The 24,037-nt window shown below is 37.5% G+C and overlaps 1 protein-coding gene across 1 annotated transcript in view; it reads right to left on the reverse strand.

Moving 5' to 3' along the window:
• The window catches only part of cpne2 (copine II), a 165,787-nt gene that overhangs the window by 104,805 nt on the left and 36,945 nt on the right, over positions 1-24,037 (reverse strand). The window contains 4 exon segments of the mRNA XM_051931693.1: positions 3,424-3,522; positions 11,228-11,317; positions 13,663-13,746; positions 14,402-14,473. Coding sequence (XP_051787653.1) covers positions 3,424-3,522; positions 11,228-11,317; positions 13,663-13,746; positions 14,402-14,473 — 345 coding nt within the window.

A 24,037-nucleotide genomic window follows, 5' to 3' on the forward strand; every position in this document is an offset into this window, starting at 1 on the left:
CTGATCAATGACTACCCAGCAGACATAAATTTTAAGCTAGCAAACAAGTACCACTGTGACACCTCAAAACAAATTGCAGCACCACATGCAATCACAAGGTATGACCAAAGAAAGGAGGGAGAAGAGCAGCTTAACAAAGAAAAAAAATGTGCTGAAGAAAGCTGGCTAGAAAGAATTGGAACAAAGAATTGCCTAAACCCAGAGTTAACAAGAACAAAACCATAAGTACACCTACTTTTATTCTGTGATCAATTCATTGTAATTTTGTATTTTGGATAAAGTCATCTAATGTATTCTGGTTATTGGTGTCACTGTAACTGAAAAATGATAACCTCATTGAAAAACAGGCTTACAGTTGTTATAAGTTTCTCTTCCTGAATTCAGTAGCAAATCCAGGGAAACATCTCACATAAGCTCATACACACAGTGAAGCTGTGTGTGTTGAGGGGTAAATTGATGCTCTGGGCTCTCGGATATAATGTCTTACTTGTATATCTGAATATCTGTATAGGTATGTAGTAACCTTTTCAAGCTAAATGAGGAAAAAACAGTACTTTTTTTGATGTTTTGCACTTCCACCACCTGACTGAGGCACTGGGTAACCACCTGTGATGCACAAATGACAGCAAATACCCTAGCTGTCCACAAGACCTACTGCGTTGAATCCTCTGGGGAAAAGCCTAGAAACAATGAGGAATGACTTAAGAACATTTATGATACGCAGAATGCCAATGTGGAGTTGAGTGGTTTTTTGGCCTTGGAATGGCTATATGATTTTGCTTTTTCTCCATCTTAACGGTAGTTTTTTTGTATCTTCTGTCCTGACGGCCATCTGACCTCATCATCAGACTCATCTTTAGAGACTTTCAATACAATCTCTCTATTATAAAAGGAAATCCTGGAAAGCAAAGCAAAAGCAAGGCTACGATACGTGATCCTCTCGGAAGACAATTTTAAAGACCCGCGAGACCAAAGAGACTTGCCACGGTGCAAGACACGTCCTACTTACAAGATAAGACCACGGGCAGAAAAAAAAAAATCAGTAGTGTAAAGGCAGTCACGCAGCACACACAGCTCCATGGCTCTCAGTGCATATAAAGTGTATAAAGTCAATACGGTAGAAATGAAATGAATAGAGTAGAAATGAAACGTCGACGACTAAACGAAGACAAAAGAAAAGCATGGAGAAAAGAGACCCAGATGCGGTGGAGAGAAAAAATGCTAAAAAGAAAAACAATAATCTAGGTCCAAATTTAGAAAATAAGGAAAGTGATAATCAGCCCAGAACAAGTGGAATTGAAAACAAAGCACGTCCAATAGGGCTCAGAATTAAAAGATTAGAACTTCATAAATGGGAGCAGCGTTATACGTCCTGCAAGAAAGAGATTTAACCACACCCGGGCCGGAAATAAAGGACAATTATTGTTTTTACAACGTCACGCAAGATAAATCAGTGAGCCATCATTTAAAACAAGTCCACAGACCTCTAACTAAGCAGTTGTTGGATTGCTTTTGGCAGACACGCATAATGTGCTCACAGCTCTTAAAACAACGACATGCGACAAGCAGAACAGGCAGCTCGCCAGCAGGTTGAAGCCTTTTTTGTTTTAAGTGACTGATAGGTCCGATTGAGGGGGGCGGAGTACAGCACGGAAGACTGATAGCGGGGTACTGATTGATGCGGTAAGGGGGAGGCGAGACCCGGGGGAGGAAGGGTCAGAGTGGGTGCTAGACAGTTGTGTTTGGGGTTACGAAGTCGGTGATTGTTCAAGTAAAACTTTTTGTGACACTTTATTACATCAGTCGCTATAGTATCAAAAAAAAAAAGATAGTAAAGATCTCATTAGCGCAAACAAAAGGTGATTAATCATTAGAGCCAGGTGTAATTGAAAAAATAGCAGGACAAAGCAAGGTCGTCCCACAACACTTAAAGCAACGACAAGTTTAATTTCAAAGAATACACAATTCGGTCAGGTGTATATTTATGATGACGGAGAAGCGATGCAAATTTTAACAGGCGACAAGTGAGGTGATGTATATATTCCGCGAATAACATTAGACACCAAAGGAGATCGTGATATGCCATTCGTATTAAAATGTTTACAGTTTACCGTAAGAGAATAGCTTTTGCTATGACAATTAACGAAATCAAAGGGACAACCATTAGAAAACGGCAGTTTATTTATTAGAGAAACAGAAACAATATTCACTCACGAGCGATTATACGTTGCGTTGTCACAATGTATCTCCAAAAACGGATTCAAAATTCAATGCGATCTTGAAGAAAAGGTAATTTCATATATTTTTTTTAATAAACCTTTAAAGTAAAAAGTGCAACTTATGAAACTGAAACAATTCCAAAGAAAAAAAAAGCTTTTAAAATTGCATATCCGATTAACCAAACAGCGGCACGGTGGTGCAATGGGTAGCACTGCTGCCTCGCAGTTAGGAGACCTGGGTTCGCTACGTTGGTCCTCCCTGCGTGGAGTGTGCATGTTCTCCCCGTGTCTGCGTGGCTTTCATCAGGGTGCTTCTTCCCACAGTCCAAAAACATGCTGGTTGGGTGGATTGACGATTCTAAATTGTCTCTAGTGTGTGCTTGGTGTGTGTGTGCGAGTCCTACGATTGGCTAGCGCCCTGCCCGGGGTTTGTTTCCTGCCTTGTGCCCTGTGTTGGCTGGGATTGGCTCCAGTAGACCCCAGTGACCCTGTAGTTAGGATATAGCAGGTTGGATGATGGATGGATGGATTAACCAAACACAGGGGTTGGCGAGCGAAGCAAGCTGGGGGCGGAGCCCCCTAGTATTATATATAAAGACTAATATTGATTTTTTGTTACTTATTCATTATTATTCTTACCTAGTTTAATTGTATATTCCTTTCTTGTAACTATTTCTTTGACATCTTGTACAGTACTTTGAGCTATCCTGTGTATGAAAATGTGCTATAGAAATAAATGTTGTTGTTATGTCTTCTTCTATAGGAAAGAAAAAAGATCAAACTAAGCTAGCGCAGATTTATGTTTTATGTTGTTTGTTAATGTCCTTTGTCTGTATATACTTGCATATATTTGTATTTTATGATCCTTGTGTTATAAATAAAATGCATTATTTGGTTTATTGCAGCAAGCACTTTGGGTTATTTGTTGAAATATAGTTTATCACCCAACAGAAAAAGTGAGTTTTGTAATGTGAACATTTATCAATTTATGGACTTCATTCATAAATTATACAAATCTCTTCATAGCTCTGGCCTCCTGGCTGATAGATAAAACACATACTACTTTTTTCCTCTTTCGTTTGTGCAGAAATTTTAATTATGCTGTATTTGTACTAGTATGAAACATTGAGCTTATAAATGGTAGTGTACACTCTGAGAACAAACGTATCAGAAATAAAATAAATGTGTAGAAAGAACATTTTACCTCAATGGCATTTTGTGCTTCACACATCTTTGCCACAGTTGTCTGAAACTCCCCAATGAAATCATGACCTCCATCATTATCATAGTCATAACACATAATCTAAAAAAAAGAATATTGTTTGAATTATACAAATTTACATAGGACTAGAAACAGACTAACTTTTTTGGTAGACAACAGAAAGATATTTACTATACACATAAAATGACAGTGCAAAATTTGATAATCAAACTACTGGATTAAGTACTCATGATTTAATAATTACGTAATCAAATAATCATTTAATAATCAGATTATCATGCTGAACAGCTTCTAATGAATTTAAGCACAAAAGAGTTTGTCTGGGTGAGTGTAACAAAAAAATTCCTGAAAATCACTTAATTATATAAGGCCAAAACCATGATATCCACACTTCTGTTGAAAATGTTTTTTCCAGCCTAGATCAGTTGTATTTTAAATTTTCTGCTACAGTAGTATCTGTCTACTTCAGTAAACACACACAAATTACATATTATTACAATTACCCATTCAAAAATACTGCAATTATGCCTTCTTTGTCCAAGAAGAATTAAACTACGTAAGAGTTACCTGCTTTCTACTATAAATTTTATAAAGAGAACCTGAGCATAACATGATATGAACATGCAATAGCAAGGCATAATAAAAACTGAGAATAGAAGAACTTCAATGTGACAATGCAACTTTCAGAATAGGGGTAACAAATAGTTTGATTAAACCAACTGTAAAACATAATGGATATCATATACAGAAATGGACATGAGCACTGACAGGATGTAAAAACAAAAGGCAACTTAAAAGTTATATTAATAAAATAACAATCCCCTCTCGACTTTACTAATAGTGACACGTTTTACATATAGTGGAATATAATGAAATCTGAACCGGAGGGGCAATTGGGAAGGCGTATGAGTAAGTTAGTCAAGGTTTGTTTAAACTAGGGTATGAGGGCAGGGAGCTTAGGACAGACCAGGTTTAGAACTGTACATAAATGAATAAACAGTAGTGTAAAAATAAAAATGCATAGTAAAGTAAATTCTAACCCAACATTTAAATGCAAAAGAAAAATGAATAGCACATTAAAAATAGCTTTCCTTAAAGAAAGAATTATCAAAAATAAAACACATGAGTTGGAGTTGTATGTAGTGAAGCAAAATTATGATAGATACACATTTTTTAGGAAGGACAGACAGAACAGAACATGAGGTGGGGTTGTTTTTTATTACAAACAGAATTTAAACACAAGTCCTTATCAATTGAATGATGAGCCCCATCTTAATGAGGACATCTATTTTAGAAGTGTGTTATAGATGGCCCAATGCAGACTGTAATTTAAATGCACATGTTTTTAGTAATATTAAAAAGGCAAATTTAGAGGGGGATATTATAGTCACAGGGGACTTTAACTATGTGAATATTAACTGGAATAACCTTGGAAATAGCAGAGCACAACAGCAGGAGTTTTTAGAAGTAATCAGTGACTGTTTTTTTAACACAGTATGTTAAAGCAGCAATGTGAGGGTAAACCCATCTACGTCTAATATTTTGTACAATTCAGGATAGAATTGAGGGTGTAGAGGTCAAGTGACCATAATAAAATGCAACTTTCAGTGTTATCAAAAAGTGTGGACACAAAGACTAAAAACTTAAAAACTGTTAAGTTTAACTCTGGTAGGGCAAAGTTTGAGCAGATGCAGCAAAAAATAAGGAGGATTGACTGGGATAAGCTTTTAAGTGTGGAAACTGTCAAAGAGCAGTGGAACAGGATTAAAATATTTTACATATAATGCAACACACGTATACATACCAAAAGGAAATGTAAAAAAAGTGGGTTAATAAAGAGTTGAAAAACAAGGTAAAAAGAAAGAAACAGCTATATAAGGTTTATAAAAATAACTCCAATGTGAATCGCAGGCCATATAAGAACATGAGGGCAGCCATTAAGAATGATATTAGGGAGGCTAAAAGGCAGTTAGAGGGGAATATAGCAGATAAGGCAAAAGATGACCCAGACAGATTCTTTCATTATTTTAGTTGTAAAAGAACAGTCAAGGAGGAGGTTGAGTGCATAAGGAATAGCAAAGATGAATTAAAAATATAGACAGTGAAACAGCAGATGCTCTGAACTTGCATTCTTCTGAGGTCTCCACATGTGAGGAAGTAGTTAACTTCCCAGCGGTAAAAGGGACTACTAAGGAGGAACTGATGGATTTGGAAATTGTAGTTGCACACTGGGGAAATTCCGGAGGACTGGAAGATGGCAAATATTATCCCACTATACAAAAAGCGTGACCAGGCAGATCCAGGTTAGTATAGGCCAGTAAGTTTAATGTGAAACACAGTTTATTTAATGGAAAGAATTATTAAGGGAAAGATTGGACAACACATGGCAAGAACAGTAGTTTTACTGAACAGTCAGTATGGGTTCAGATGAGGAAGGTCATGTTTTACCAAAATGCTGGAATTCTATGTGGAAGCAACAAAAGAATATGATCAAAGTGAATCATACGATATTATTTATCTTGACTTTCAAAAAGTATTTGGTAAGGTACCACATGAAAGATTGGGCATCAAACTAAAAGAAAAGGGAGTTCAGGGTGATGTTTGTAGATACATGCAAAATTGACTCAGACACAGGAAATAGAGGGTGATGGTGTGAGAAACACTATGACAATTATCTGATGTTAAGACTGATGTTCCACAGGGGTCAGTGCTGGGGCAACAGCTATTTTTAATAAATACAAATGATCTGGATAGGAATATAAGTAACAAACTGGTTAAGTTTGCAGGTGATGCCAAGTGTAAGTGCCAATATTAGAAAGTTAATACCTTAAGTTAAACTCATATTATTGCTTACTTAATTTGAATAGAATATTATTTCCTTTCATAGCTACAGATTATGATATAGCATTTACCCTGTGTACTGTAGCTAACTTGAGATAGAACCCTCTTGGATATATCTGTAATACTGTGTGTTAATTGAGTCAGTTTTTGGAATTAGTCTTGTTGCTAGCATTTGCAGTTTGTAAATGGGTAGGCATACAATTTTCTGACTGTTTAGAAAGGGTTCGACTGTATGAGCAAACTTAGAGAAATGAAACAAGACAAAGCCGTAAACTGAATTTTCTTCAAAACAAGGATTTTCTTTACTTTACAATACCAACCTTTCCTCTATTGTTGTGTGAACCGTTTTACCTTGAATTTTTACTAAAACTTTTAAAAACAAAGATATTTTGTCTATGGAATCATTTCAATGTGTCACACTAGTGCCAGGATCCCATGAAGCAAACTAAAGCTGCAGAATTTTGGTAATTTTGGGCAAATGCAGCTACACCAAGGTAGGTGGATTGGCAGATAATCTAGAATCTGAATAATTTCAGAGGGACTTGGACAGCATACAGGCTTTAGCATATTTGGAGCAGATAAAATTTAAAGTAAGCAAGAGTAAAGTATTAAATGTAGGAAGCAAAAATGTTGGGTTTGAATACACAATGTGAGGTCTTAAAATCGAAAGTACATAGTAGACTCAAAAATATCAACTGCCAGACAGTGTTCAGAAGCCATTAAGATGGCTAACATAATTTTAGTTTATATAGCATGATATGTACAGTACAAGTCCAAGGAGGTTATGCTTAAGCTTTATAATGCACTGGTGAGGCCTCATCTGGAGTGCTGTCTACAGTTTTGGTCTCCAGGCTACCTAAAGGACATAGCAGCACTGGAAAAAGTCCAGAGGAGAGCAACTAGGCAGACTACAGGGCTTCAGGAGAAAGATTAAAAGAGCGTCCTGCAGTGGGTTGGCACCCTGCCCGGGATTGGTTCCTGCCTTGTTCCCTGTGTTGGCTGGGATTGGCTCCAGCAGACCCCCGTGACCCTGTGTTCAGATTCAGTGGGTTGGAAAATGGATGGATGGATGGATTAAAAGAGCTGAGCTGTTTCAGTTTAAGCAAAAGAAGATAAAGAGGAGACATGATTGAGACTGTTGTTATAAAATGAGTTCATGAAGAACTCGAGGACATAGTTCAAAACTTGTTAAGGGTAAATTTCGCACAAACATGAGGACGTTTTTCTTTACACAGAGAACCACAGACACATGGAATAAGCTACCAAGTAATGTGGTAGACAAATGACTTCAGGGACTTTCAAAACTAGACTTGATGTTATTTTAGACTTTCAAAACTAGACAATGTTATTTTAGAAGAATGAATTGGACAGCACTGGCAAGCTTTGTTGGGCTGAATGGACTATTGTCGATTAGTTTGTTCTAATGTACGTTTGCCTTTCTAGACTCAGAACTCTTCCAAACAGTTCATCTAAAAAATGTCTCCTTTTACACTAATAAATTGATGTGATGAGTTTAAAGTTTTTATAATTATGCTGGTGGCCAAAAAGCTAAACATTTCCTTTCTTAATGATTACAGACCAGTGGCACTAACCCATGTAATAATGAAAACATCTCAGTGTATGATTCTTCAGTATTTCGATTCAGTCACAGTACACTTGACCTACTGCTTAGCTCACTTATAGTGCCAACAGATTTACTGTAATCTTTATGTACTTATACTGATTTTCATTCAGCAATAAATACAACTGGGTGGCACGGTGGCGCAGTGGGTAGCGCTGCTGCCTCGCAGTTGGGAGACCTGGGGACCTGGGTTCGCTTCCCAGGTCCTCCCTGCGTGGAGTTTGCATGTTCTCCCCGTGTCTGCGTGGGTTTCCTCCGGGTGCTCCGGTTTCCTCCCACAGTCCAAAGACATGCAGGTTAGGAGGATTGGCGATTCTAAATTGCCCCTATTGTGTGCTTGGTGTTTGTGTGTGTCCTGTGGTGGGTTGGCACCCTGCCCGGGATTGGTTCCTGCCTTGTGCCCTGTGTTGGCTGGGATTGGCTCCAGCGGACCCCCGTGACCCTGTGTTCAGATTCAGCGGGTTGGAAAATGGATGGATATATTTCACTACTTCACAAATTTTAGGACAAAAAATGTTGCAGACTAGTATTTTTAAATGAGTAAGGAAAATGTAATTTTAAAAAATAATAAGGAAAAATTCACTTGTTCTGTGCATTTCAGCTTCTATTAGTTATCTCATTGTCAAGCTCATTATGCCACTAAATCAGATTTGGCACAAGGAGAGCAAGCAGTGCATATAAAGGTTTGAAAAAGCACATCTACGGATGGGGATTTTAAATGCTTCCAACACAGCTTTTAAAACTTAAAAGATCCAACTTTCAAATTATATTTATATTTTTCTGTAGTATTTTAATATTTTACCTTTTTCCAACTGTAATGGTGTTTTGTTGGTGCTAAGTTTACTTTTAGAGTAGCTTTATATGTTTTTAAGTACTGCTGACACACTGAAGAATTCAGCTCTTTTAGGCAAACTGCCTACAACAACATGATGCTGTCTTTCCACTACTTGAATATGTGTATGCAAATCCAGAACCTGATATTGGATTTTGAACTAGTGTGAGAGAATAATTTAGAGGTAACAATAGCTAAGTATTTTGGTTTGCATTGTACATTGAAATATATAAGAATTGGGCTTGGAAAACTACTGAGATGGTCAAACAAAGAAAGGATGTACCAGAATGAAAGGTTGATGTAATACAAAAAAATGTACTGAAAGATGACTTAGAAATCACCAAAAATCCTGTGACTTGTTATTAAATAGCAATATATGACTAGCGTGCACAACTGCTTTCTTAATAATGCTACATGCTACAGAAAAAACATTGTCTTAAAAAAATATTAACTTTCTGGAATTACTACTTAGAGGTTTTTGAAAATGGTTGGAAAAACTTTTCCTATACTATGAAGCATTAAAATGATGGTATCACCAAATTATGCAAAGTTACACATTCATAAGTGTATAATGACAATCACTGTGCATACTCTTTAACAAAAGGTACATTAATGGTATTGCATTTAAAACATGCAAGTTTTAAATGTAATACATTCTTCACAATGACTATGTGTACTGTTTTGTAATAATTTTAACATACTTATATGAAAATACCAATAGGTATTTCACTTTTTTAAATTAAAGTAATCTGCAAAATGATACCTTTTACTTTACTGATTTCACAAGTGTTTACTGTACAAAATAGTACTGATAGTGGGCTATCAAAACTACCAAACAACTGAACTTTCACTCAAAAAATATACTTTTTTTCTTTATTGTATTCAGGCCTTGCACAGTTTTAAAGTGGCCCACTTTATTAGTATTCAAAACTTGTTACATTTAGCCCACAATGACTGTTAGATTTTTTAAAGACCTCCTTTAACCTGTGTTTCATATATACATTTTTTCTGTATATAATTTACATTTACGCCTGGTATTAAAATGTGTCTCCAGTGTTCGCTCGCTTTTATCTGCACATCACAGATAATTATGATGGAAACCGGCTGCTTGTAATGACCAACTCTGTATGCAATCTGTGTGCTCCACCACCAGCATGTTTACTCCGTTTTTTTTTTTGTTCGTTTAATTTCAAATACAGTTAACTGCCATCTGATCACGTTCTTCTACTTCATTCTAGCTGCAAATACTCGCCTGGGTCCAGACAGCCAGTCTTACTTAACTTTATGCTGTGACTTAAAGTTTTTATTAATTTCTAATTTCTTTTCTGTGGCTGCTATTAGCTTCCTAACCTGCTTCAGTGTCCAGTAAAGAAAAGCTGGTAAACAGGGAGGACAGTTTCTGAAGATATACGAAGCAGAATATACGATTCTGATGAGCCGTGAGGTACCCATTTGTCTTGTTCATAAAGAAAACGTAGCAAGAGGTGTTTGTTGATATATTCCAGCCTGTGCTAGGTATATAAGGTGTTATGTCTGGCCCTTTTGACTTCCCTGTTTTAGGCAATGTCCTGCTAATGGTTCCTTAAAAGGATAAAGAGAACAAACTGTATTTGGTGGGTAAGGATGCCACTATTCTATCCAGAAACATTGGCATAAAATAATTTCCCATTTATTTACGGTTATTTCTGACAAGTGTGTACGTGTGCAGTTATTGTAGTACTTTTATAAATCACACTTAACTTTTGCATGCATGCAGAGAGTTTAAATAATACTTGGAAACACTCCGTCATCAGTGTCATTGTGCAATGTAGACGGATGAGGAGCAAGAAAACAAAAAAGGACAATTTTGTACATTTGTCAATTTCAATACTAAGCAAAGAAACAGGCAATTATAATTACAATTAGAAATTAAAAGTTATTTTTGTTCATTCCTTTTTCTTTCTTGGAATTTATTTTGAACAATATTCTACCAACTTGCACTATAGAAATCCTTACATTTCCCTTTACACCCAATGCTGGCTGAATAGCCTTCAGCCCCTCATATCCCTGAATTGATTTAACCAGGTTTGAGTAAGTTTTTAACAGAAAGTTATAGGAGAGCTATAATGACTTGACTAATATTTTACTTTTTAAAAACATAGCTTCTTGGATAAAACATTTTTTAAACATTATAAAACATTAAGTTATTTGCAGGTTATGCAAATGGTACATGTTCTTAATTCTGTACTTCTTGTTTGCAGAAAAAAAAATAAAATAAAAAAAACACAATTTGTCACTTAATGCTATTACATTATCTGTGAAAGCCTGCTCTATCTCACCATTAAGCTCCCTTAAGATTATTTGTTCACCTAACCTTTTCTTAGATAATTTTATGTTAATTATAAAAAATAAATTGTATATTTTGGAAGGGTATAAAGTCAACAAAAGTTTAATCAACTGCTGCTAATCATGTTAATATATTTGCATATAACCCTAAAAATCCAGATATTTACCTTAACTGGTTTCTCCACATCTCCATCACAGAGTGAGACAAGAGGCATGCTGAATGGTTTCCACACAGGATCCAAAGTATTCTTTATGACCTATTCAAATAAAATACAACCATAGTATGGTAAATGATGTAGTTGTGATTATTTATCTAGTCTGTTTAACTATTATTTGGCCATTTGTGAAATGCTTAAATTCTTTTTCACTTTCATATACTGTATATTAGGGCTGCATGTTATTGGAAAAAACTAACATTGCAGTATTTTTTCTACAATATATATTGCGATATTAAAAATCCAGGAATTTTCACCAGATGACCTGAATAGCTCCATTTTCAAAGAATAAATCATTCAAGAATGTTTGGGGTCATCTTGGAAGGTGAGTGCATCTGTTGTATAGAAAGTAAAAAGAATTTAAAAAATGAAAAATGACTATTGAAACCTTTTGCAGGTGTAACCTTCCTGTCTTTATCTCTAATGCTAAATAACCTGTATATTCAGAAAATACAGCAAATGCTTCACAAAGCTTCATTTGCCCATTACTACCCATCTGACAGTTAAGTTAAGCAGGATATTGTCTAGAAGGGACAAAAAAGATTACAGGGGTTACATATCTGTACTCCTGGTTAAAATAGAGCATTAAACTAAGTAATAAGGAAGCTTCACTTCTACTAAGTGAATTAACATGAGTAATAAAATATGCCATTTAACATTTTATTTCAAAATTAGACCTCTTTTCTTGGTAAACAGCAAAATAGTAAACATATTTTAAGCAAAATTATAAAAAATACAATAGCAGCTATACACCTGTCTCCTGAGGCATTTTCAAAAATTAAAATAAATATAATTTATAAAACAACTTTTACAATAACTTTTAAAAGATTAAACTGAACTAACAGATAACAATATCAGTTTGTAATGAATAACAAACACCAACACAGACCCATTTTGTCCTACAACTGGAACCACCCACAAGACACAAGGCACATGACACAGACATAGAAAATGAAGCAAATTATGAGTAAAAGTAACATTAACATAAATAAATGACATAAAAATAACCAAAATGAACATAAAACAAGGATTGATTTGAACCCTAGCCAGGGAAGGAACCCTCACTGAAACATAACAGACTTATTAGGTCTTTAAAAAGATTATTAAAAAATTCTAAAATTCTTTTATCAGCCATTATGACGTAACCCCTTTGTGACTACTAGATATAAACAATAGGAACATATTTTCTTTATAGGAACATTTTTCCTCCAAAGTTGTGGGGCATTTCTTTTGTTATTCATTTTATTTTATTTTTGTATTTTTTTGTATTTTTTATTTGTAGTTATTTTTTTTACATGATGTTTTTTTAGAACATGTACAGTGTATAAACTGACACTGTCATGGTAAGAGCATTAATTACCTATATTAATATTGAACAGAACAGAGTTAAATCAAGCTGACCAAAATATTCAAACAGCAAACTCTCGTTATCCCTTTAAAAAAGACTGATTTCAATAGAGAGCAAAACTTTTTGACACCTGAAGTTTGCATATTTCATTACTTTACACAACAAACGATGACAGCAATGGGAAATATCAGTGACTATTTTTTCCTTTCTAACTATCATCTACAGTATTAGAGGATTACAACTCACTAAATGATATGTCCAGATTTATTGTGGAAAAAAGTAACAGCAAAAAATCAGACAAAGGTAAATATTTTTTCATGACATTTTATGAAAGCAACATGTCTTAGCTATACATATCTGTAAACTAAAAATGTGAATATTAATAGATGAATGAGCATGTTTGCTTTTTTTTCTGAACCCACTTATTCTTTTGCAAGGTTGTGGGCCGCTGGAGTCCAACCCAGCAGCATCAGCTTCAAGGAAGGAACCAACTAATCTATCACACTTTCATACACACACACACAAAAGGACAATTTAAAATTACAATCAATCTAACACGGTTGTAGATTGGAGTAAAGCAGAGTAGACCCTGAACACAATCCATGCTTTCGAAAGGGGAATGTGCAAACTGTGCATGGACAATAACCAGGCAAGGATTCTAACCCAGGTCTCTGAAACTATAAGGCAGCAGCAGCACAAATCACTGTGCCATCACAGAACCCAAAATGAGACAGGATAAAATTCAGCTAAATATATAGTATCATTAAACTATTTTATTATTTTTTTAAAGAAGTACACAAAGCAGTGGAGATCTTTCAATGTGGGGAAAGGATGTGATGGGATGGTGTGAAGTCCTTATGGTATCAGCTGACTACAAATATACATTTATTAGAAAAAGAAGAATCTTAACTTGCCATGTTGCATTTACATCTTGTTTGTAGCCATTGTTGAAGAATAATTATGCAATCTCAAAAATCTCAACTCAATACACACAAATGGCAGTCAGAAAGGAAAAGCATATAGAATTCTAATACTGCACCTCAGTTCTGTGTACAAGCATCCATTTGCCATCGTCACCTTGTTTGTGAAACTCTAAATATGGATCTGATTTTCCAAAGAAATCCTACAAGTGGAAACAAGTAACAGGCATTTTAAGAATGACATAAATACATTCTGTGATCACATCATTATCATCCTTATCCAGTTTTACACTCTTTATTGTGTGTGTGTCTAGTAAAAGGCTTGCCAATACTGTCTCAATTGTCTTCAGTATCTGTTATAAAGACCACTTTTTTCCATGATTCATTTGCGCTTTTTATCTCAGTGTCTGAGCCCCAGGCTTAATTTTTTATTTGCTTGATTATTGCACTCTCAGTATTTAACTTCATTTACGGTCAGCAGAATCAGTAATATCCAAAGATGTGTATTTAGTACTTCTAATAAATATTGCAGACTTCAGTATTTCTATTCACATTATTATGCAATGTTTTTTCTCTTGTAATTTCTCAATATGATTTGGATTGTTTTATAATTTGTTAAGAACAACAGCAACTGATAACTTTTACCGAATTGAACAAAATACCAGAAGACTACATGTGGGACAGCCTGGCATCTGTTAAATGATTAACTGTCTAATTAATTTAAAATTATTATATTTTCATATTATCAAGTTAAATGTTAGTCAGCTGCTTACATATACCATGTTATTCATTGGAGAACTATGAGCTTTCCTATTTCAACTTATTTTTTCTGATGTAGCAGAAATAAAAGGGACTTACCTTTTTATCAAGTTTTCTTCCCATCATGGTAAGGCTTATTACTCTGTTATCAGAAAGTTCCTGCGCTGTTATCTGCAGAGAAAATATATTTTTGATCCTATGAATCTTTGTGTAAATAAATATGCAGCATCCTTTGTTTTGGCAGGTAATAGTACACAGCCAGTGTATTCTACTGGTTAAGGCACTAGACTATAAACCGCAAAACTGTCAGTTCAGTCTCTGTCTTTGACTTAATGTTTGTGACTCAGTGCAAGTCAACTCACAGTGAAAAAATGTACACATCTGTCCATTACCTTTGCTTGCTTATGCAGTCACAGCTTTTGGAAACCAACTCTACATGTTGTGCCAGTCCATCATAAACCATGTATGCGTCCTGCTTTACGCTGCCAATTAACTTGTCAAGTATGTTTTTGGGATGTTGGAGGAGAACCAGAGTATATATGTATAATTTTGCTTTTCTGAAGATCTGTAGTTGTAAAATACATTGGGATGAAGTTCTTTACAGAAAGTCACTGTATAAAGTAAACATTGTTAGTAAGGTATGACAAATTATTTCTGGAATGATATTTTAGGCGGCAATGAAGTTCAAGCAATCTCTTATATATATTTCTCTTCTGGTTCGTCCTGCTTAATCTTCAAAAGCGGTCCCGCCCACACAGCATTTCTTGATTCCTATTTTCTCTAGCGTTTGCTTCATTGGGTGCACAGATAACTCAACCTCCTGGCCACGGACCATACTGTTTTAAAATACACGGGCAAATTTATCACCAAATCTCTCCACTATACGCTAACACTTCTACCTCTCTAGGATATGAACAGTTGTATGTTTTTGACACAGCGCAAGCTACTACAGTACGCTTACAAAATAAAGCTAACTCTGCATGCAGCGAAAATTTACTTCTCCAGCTAGATTCCATGCTCAGAACCATCAACCCCTTCGCTAAATCATACAAACACATGCATGAAATTGCTCAGTCCAATCCAACAGCATCTGTACGAATGGTTTTCAAGGAGAACCCTAGGCAGGATTTATGACGATACAATGCCCCGACATGTCACTCCGATGTTGCAGCGATTTTCGTCGGAGAAGATGGCGAACCACCTGCCGAAAGGGACATTTGTATCTATCCCATAGGCAACTCCTGTAAACAGATTTCCACGCTCAATATGAATTGCGATCCTATGGTTTACCCACTTTTATTCCCTTACAGAGACATTGCTGGCACAAAGATTTACAACATGTTCCCGATAAAAGAACCGCCAAGCAAATAAGGCTTACTCAATGCCAATTTTAAGCATACAGATTTGCAATGAGGAATACATTTAGTATTTTGCACTCCAGCGGCAAACTATTCCAACAGTATGTCATAGATGTGTATGTTAAAACAGAGGGCGCGCGTCTCAACTATCTCAGATTAGATCAACAAGATCTGCGTGTGGAATAATACAAAGGACTATCAGACGCACTGCAAGCAAACACTGAAAATAACAACGTACGTGTAGGCAAAATGATCATATTACCGTCCACATTTTAAGGAAGTCCAATATACATGCACCAAAATATCAGGATGCCATGGCCATAGTAGGTAAATTCGGAAAGCCTGATTTATTTATCACTTTGACGTGTAATCCTGCTTGGCCAGAAATTCTACATGCATTGTCGGATACCCAAAGACCAGAGCACAGACCTGATATTGTAGTACGAGTAGATCTTTCAACTCATTATCTGTCGTCTCCAACAAAACACCTATTCACAACTGTGTCTTTCAAGAAGTATTTATTTCTTCTTGATTTCTGAATTCCTTTCTCACCGTTTTCCGTTCCTATTCTTGCACTGCCGTATGCTACGGCGGGCCTCGGCTAGTATTAGATATATCACTCTGACTTATTCATTCAATACGCTTTGCACTTGTATCTACAACAACTTGCTTATAAAATATTATTCTTCCAAACATAACATTTCTACCAGGAGATATGATGAGAAAGTTCTCTGTTCCCAGCAATTTCTAGCAAAAAGGTTAAATCTTCTAGTTAAATACTATTTAGTTTATTGTACCAAAACAGTATTATCTTAAAAGTTGCAAAAAGTGTTACCATACCCTGGAACTTAAAAACCTCAATATCACTGAACTCCAGACATGATGGGGCACTATATCAGCTGACCTGCTCAATTTTGAAACTTTTGAGGCCTTGCATAACCATTAAAAATCCAGATTTTGCATGCTGCACCTGAAGAATGTTTTCAGTTGTAGCACCAAATATATTTCAGCTAATTGCTACATTAATCTCTGTCAACTTTCTAGTGCTTTTGCCTAAGAGAACCGTACGTGGATAATATGCTGAATCTTTAATACTAGTTAAATACAAAATAACTATATGTGTTATAATCATTTTTTGTTTTTGTTGTGGTGGTTACTTTAATACAGTTGTGGCTAACTTTCCACAGTGCATTTCCCAGTACTGAACCTATCATTCATGGTTCTTACTCTGCCTCCTGGACTTATATATGATTCCTTCAGGCTATACATATTGTCCAGTAGATCTCCAGGCTACATTTACTTATGACTATTCATTGTGAGGAGTCAACATTTACATTCAGATTTAGCAAAAGTTTAAATAACAGAAATATACAAAGAAAGGCATGATCAGTGTAAAGGGTAATGAGTACCTGTTGACTTTAGCCTAATTGGAGTGTTTATGACTAATCAACTTACAGTTCTACTAAAAAGAGGACCACAATTATAGGTGCAAAGAAACAAACCCTTTGATATATTCTGCATACCCCCCCCCCCCCCCCCCGCCTTTGTTTTCTGAAATAGTTTATTCCATTAAAGCATCACAGATGTTCCATAGTCTAACTAAAGCAGCAGCATAGTGTACCCTCACTCTTACCTTGGCATTTTACAGCTGTAAGTCATTTTAACCTGCATATACAGTATTTGTGATGAGGGGAAAGGCTACAGAATCTAGAGATAACCCACAAAAACACAGAGAAAAGTGCAGACTCTACACAGACAGTGATCAAGCTGGGTTTTGAAGCTACAAGATGTAAGGCAATAGTACTAATCAATAAGCCACTGTACTAACTCATTTGATAATTGTGATATAGCCTAAAAACTATATTCTGCTCTAAATGCTTTGTTACTTTTTCAGTCTATATACACAGGTGATTGAGACATATCTGAAAATAAAACTTTTACATGAGATTGAAAGACTTTTTCTGAAATAATGGAATTAAGTATTAAATAAATATTACTTTATTTCACTTTACTTTCACTCCACTTATCCTAGTTAGTTTTGTGAAGGCAACATGCTGCTTTGGATAAAGCATGCTATCCCATCTTTGGCAATGTCTTCTAACTCCTTCTGGGTTCTTCCACCACACACCAGTCACTGAGTCTTGGGTCTTTCCAAGTCTACTACCAATTTGATTACAAACCTATAATTACATGCATTAATTGTTTTCATACCAGGGATAAGTTCAAAACTAATTTTTAGAAATCTGTTAATCATGCTGTCCATAGGCAGTCAATCAATAAACCCAATGTTCTTCTTGCAAAATTAATCTATTGGCTGGTCTAGAGGGGGCACCGCATCAATATGACTGCAAAAGGTACTGTGTACATAATTAGTACCTTCAAAAGACAGTAGTGGTCAGCTGTGCTGGTAGACCTGGCAACCTGTTTCAAATGACACCAAGTAAATAAGCAAAAAGAGCATGAAGCTGAGATTTTTTACCAGGCATGCTGCCTAGCTCTGCAGGAAGGAAATTTGAATTGAGCTGTAATACTCTACAATGCAAACTTGTGAACTTGAACAGATCATTCATGATAAACTGAATTCATGTTAAAGAATCACTTTTAAGCAGGTCACATTTGTAAGGGCTTCTGTTTATGTGAAGTATATGACATATGTTAGCATTAATATGGATATAGTATGCACTTAAATACATTTTAAAAAACACTTTCTAATTATAAATCATATTTGAATTGTGATCTCTTAAATGTACTGTACAATACCTTAAATATACACATAAATATTGTGCTTGCAGTGGTTAGCAGTGCTGCCTCACACTTCTAACATACTAGATGTTAGTTTTAGATTAAAGTCCTATCACTGTCTGATTGCAGCTCTCACTACTGTATGTCTGTTGGGTTTTTCTTTGTGGACTCAGGTGTTTTTCTGCATACCAGATTTGTGCGTATCATTTTGACTGGCAACTCTAAATTGGCTAAGCATCATTAACTAAAAGAATTTATGTGAATTTCCTCTATGATAGACTTCATTTTGCCTGATGCTGCTGTTGTAGGCTCCAAAACCCCATTACAAAGAAATTAAATTAGCGAGTTGAAAAGATGGATAAATGAGCTGGGTTGAAAACATACGATTGCTAAGAAGTGTTGTTTTGTAGTATGTCATCCAATTTGAACCCATTTGACTAGAAACAGGTTTTGTTTGTGTCTCTCCAATACTTAATAAAAAATTACAGGTTCATGCCTTAGTAAAGACCCAGGAATAACAATCAGAATCAATGGAAACAAATTATGCAATTGCCTATTGCTTTCACAATTCATTATTTTCAGAAAATCTGACAATTCACATTTGTGCTACAATTCCATGATTATGCATTTTATGTGTATGCAATTCAAAGATCTAAGCTACCAAGGAACTTGTTATTGACCTTTGCAGCACCAAAGAGCCTCTACACCCAGTCACTATTCAGGTAGTGGATGTGAAGGTGATGTACTGCTAGAAGTACTTGCCAGTCCATATCTGTGGAAGGCTGGAATGGTCTTATAGCACAGAGGATATTTATAAGGAAGGGCAAAGCAGATATTTTTTTCTCAGGAGACTGCATTCCTTCAATATGAGTAATGACATCCTTTACATATGCTATAAGTCTGTGATAGCCAATGCGATTTTCTATGCTGTTGTGTGCTAGGCAGGTAACATCACTTCAAGAGAGAAGCACTAAAAACAGTAAGCTGTTAAAGAAGGCAGGCTCAGTTATGAGAAGCACTTTCAACGAATGAAAGTAACAATGAAGGAGAGAATGAAGATACAACAAAGCTGCACATCTTCTCTCTGACACACTAATACCAAGTACCTTTAGGCAATGAATTATTTAGCAGAGGTTTGTCAAGAAACGCTACTGACGCTCCTCTATATATCTATAGAAATATGCCTTTATAATACTTCATTATGACTGCTGTATATATCTTTAGCCAAAGCAGAAGATTTCTGTCTTTTTAGTAACTCAGGTGTAGGGAATCCATTCCCGGGAATTCGGGAATCCCGCATTTCATTCCTGGGAATCCCGGGCTCCCGGGCATGACACAGTGCACGGGTATCTCACATGTGAACGGTTTTAGAACGACCGACACTTATTTTTAATAAAACTACTGCAATATGTTGACACAAATAAAAGACTAACCTTATCTACAAGCAGTTCATGCTGTCATAGAAGTACATGTATCTTTAGTTGGGGTAATAAGAGCATTGAAAGCACAACATCCTCACAGGTGGCGCAGTGGTAGTGCTGCTGCTTTGCAGTAAAGAGACTGTGGAAGATTGTGGGTTCACCAGCCGCTGAGAAAGCACGCTCTGCCTCCACTGAAGTAGGCGGTACAATCATCAGATACTGATACACTTGTTCTAAACAACGCCCGCGCTTGCCGTTGCTCTGAAACACCGCCATTTCAGCTTTTACTGATGCATCCAGTTTCTTGTCATCATTCTGTGATGGCAAGTTTCTTGGCACAGATAATGCGGATGCAACAGACTGACGCATTGCAGTTTCAAGTTGCTGTTCAAAGCTGTTGTCTGATGAAGTACAAGCTGCAGCAATGGTGCCACCTTAATTATTTTCAACTATAACTCTGTTATTTCTTGATCGATTTTTACACGCTATATATGTGAGCTTTACCGTTCCCGTTTTCCCGTGAATCACAGCAGTTTCATCCGGGAATCCGGAATGGATTCCCTACTCAGGTGGAACGATTTGTTGTGATATATATATTTATATATTGAGCTTCTGTAAAAAGCCAAATTTCTTCTTTGGGAAAAATTTAGTACTGTCTATTTGTCTGTCTATCTACTTTACAGAAACAAAATATTGCCTTCATGACACAAAAACAATGCCTTTAACACCAACGACCAAATGAATGTTGGAATCGGGAAGACGTGGGAAATTGGAGTTTCAATGCAAGCTGTTATCAGCTAAAGTGTGCTGAAAGTCAATAAAAAAAGTGAAATTCAATATATCTTTCTATTATATAAAAAAATCTTGGGACGAGACGTGACTTTTTCAAAGAGACGAGATGTGACTTTCTCAGAGACACACTTTCACGTCCCACGAGACAAAGAGTAGATGACAAAGTAGAATGTCGTAAAGAATTCAAAAACGGCGTGATACACATGCAGAGCAGGCTAGATATAATGGAAGTACGAAAATTCGAAAGTCTCCAAAAAATGATAGTAAAGATCGCATTATGCAAACAAACGTAAATTATTATTCACTGAAATAATGGAACAGCGAAAAGTGATCGAATATATTTTTCGGATTTAAACTTTTAGTCGGATACTTGTAGATGGTCTAATTCATATTGCCATCAGGGCAAAGTAGTGTTTCTTCCCAATGAAGTGGCATATCCGCGAGAATTAAAAGATTTGTTGTTTGGTGAAAGTGAAATCCACATATGCTGTCACGCTTGGGTCACAAAGTTGCACAGATACACAGGAGATTTTAGAGACAGAAACGTTATTCAGACACTTCACACAAACATAAGTCTCTTTCAGGAGTGAATCGAGCTCCATGTGTAGTCGGAGGGGACAGTTCCGTCTCTCAATTAACACTAGAATTACCAAAGCCTACGAAAAAACTCGTAAATCCGGCCCACCTTAAATCCCTTCACACCTCCCCGTCAGCGTCTTTTGTCCTGTAAATGTGCCAACAAAGACAAGCAGCAAGCAGCCTGCCGTCCAAAAGTTGTTCTCCATGGCTTCCCCAAATTCCTCCCATGGCCGAGTTTTTGCCTCAGCAACCACCAAAGCCGCATTCCGCTTGGCCTGCTAGTACCTATCAGCTGCCTCCAGAGTCCCACAGGACAAAAAGGTCCTGTAGGACTCCTTCTTCAGCTTGATGGCATCCCTCACCGGCGGTGTCCACCAACGGGTTTGGGGATTGCCGCCACGACAGGCACCGGCCACCTTATGGCCACAGCTCCGGTCAGCTGCCTCAACAATAGAGGCACGGAACATGGCCCATTCGGACTCAATGTCCCCCACCTCCCTCGGGATGTGGTTGAAGTTTTGCCGGAGGTGGGAGTTGAAGCTGCTTCTGACAGGGGACTCTGCCAGACGTTCCCAGCAGACCTTCACAACACGTTTGGGCCTACCAGGCCTGACCGGCATCCTCCCCCACCATCGAAGCCTACTCACCACCAGGTGGTGATCAGTTGACAGCTCCGCCCCTCTCTTCACCCGAGTGTCCAAGACATGTGGCCGCAGGTCCGACGACACGACCACAAAGTCAATCATTGAACTGAGGCCTAGGGTGTCCTGGTGCCAAGTGCACATATGAACACCCCTATGCTTGAACATGGTGTTCGTTATGGACAATCTGTGACGAGCACAGAAGTCCAATAACAAAACACCGCTCGGGTTCAGATCGGGGGGGGCACTCCTCCCAATCACGCCCTTCCAGGTCTCACCGTCATTGCCCACGTGAGCATTGAAGTCTCCCAGCAGAACGAGGAAGTCTCCAGAAGGTATGCCCTCTAGCACCCCCTCCAGGGACTCCAAAAAGGGTGGGTACTCCAAACTGCTGTTTGGCACATACGCACAAACAACAGTTAGGACCCATCCCCCAACCCGAAGGCGGAGGGAGGCTACACTCTCGTCCACCAGGGTAAACCCCAATGAACCATTCTACAGCAGCAGCAAATGTCCTGAATATGCCAGTGCCAGTGCACAGATGTGTGTTGTGTGTACTGTATGCCCTTGAAGAGCATCAGACAGAACATAAATATTAGTTTGGGAGAGACAAAGAAAAGAAGCCTACATACAATACTCCCCCAAGCATACACTACTAAACCAAGATGCTAGCTGGTAGGGATTTCTGGCCCTCTGTTGAGAGAATGAGAGAGAGAGAGAGAGAGAGAGAGAGAGACCAGTATGAGAACAACAGAGGTGGAAAGATTTGGCCACTATATGACACAAAGTGTCTTAGAAATAAGTACTAGGGGGCTCCGCCCCCTGCTCGCTTCGCTCGCCAACACCTGGTCTTGGGTAACTCGAAATACATTTGATAGAGATTATTGTCTTTCTTGGTGATTGTTACATATGTATCATGTTCACTGCCACTATATCTGTAGGTCTATGTAATATATGTAAATGACAATAGCAGTTTAATTGTTATGTTATGTAGGTATAGATGCGCAGATCTATGTATGAGATATATTGGAGTGTAAAGGTGTAGATGACGTATATAGGAAGTACAGATATACACAACATTTGTAGTATAGATGGCGTGTTGTCCGTGAATGAGTTTTCCTTGGTATGGAGTTCTTAACGTTAACGTCACATGAATGCCGAACTCTTGAAAAGGCTACATAAAGTTGTCCATGTCTAAATACAGGCTCAGAGAGGTAAAGGCCGACTCTGTCCATGGTCTGTATGTATCACTGTAATGTGCTTCACATATGTTGTGTAGTTTGGACGTTTGGGGATTCCGTCCGTATAATACGGAGCGTTTGTTTATTCATATTATACCTCTGGTGTCGTGTGTGTGTTCTCTGTGGTTGTTGTTGTAGGCGCTCCGTACTATGTCGGGTTTGACCATGCTGTGGTTTGTGGACGTTTGGGGACACCGTACTTTCTGTGGTTTGACTGTGGGGCGGGACGCCGAGGCCTCTTGTGTTTGTAACTTCCGTGAGTACTTACAATATTGTATTACTGTAATGTGATTCACATATGCTGTGGAGTCCGGATCTGTGGGGTGTCTCTACTATCCTGGGCGTTTGGCTGCGGTGTTTTAGACGTGCGTTGTAGGCGCCTGCACCTTCCGTACTATGTCGTGTAGTGTGGGCGTGTACGCTTCCGTACTCCTCCATCTGGTCTCGTGTCTGTGTGTTCTGTGGTTGTACTGTTAGTGATGTATCACTGTAATGTGCTTCACATATGCTGTGTACTCTGGACGTTTGGGGATTCTGTCCGTGTAATACGAAGCGTTCGTTTATTAATATTATACCTCCGGTGCCGTGTGTGTGTTTTATGTGGTTGTCGTTGTAGGCGCATGCGCCCTCCGTACTATCTCGGGTTTGACTATGCTGTGTCTTGTAGATGTTTGGGGACCCCATACTCTCTCCGGTTTGATTGTGGGGCGGGACGCCGAGGCGTCTTGTGTTTGTTTTTTCTGTGAGTACTCATATTATTGTATTACTGTAATGCGATTCACATATGCTGTGGAGTCCGTATCTCTGGGGCTTCTGTACCATCTCGGGGTTTTGCTTGCGGTGTGTTAGACGCGCGTTGTAGGTTCGCGGTTTATGTGGTTGTCGTTGTAGGCGCATGCGCCCTCCGTACTATCTTGGGTTTGACTATGCTGTGTCTTGTGGACGTTTGGGGACTCCGTAC

The sequence above is a fragment of the Erpetoichthys calabaricus genome, chromosome 9, assembly GCF_900747795.2.
Source record: "Erpetoichthys calabaricus chromosome 9, fErpCal1.3, whole genome shotgun sequence".
NCBI classification, from domain to species: Eukaryota; Metazoa; Chordata; class Cladistia; order Polypteriformes; family Polypteridae; genus Erpetoichthys; species Erpetoichthys calabaricus.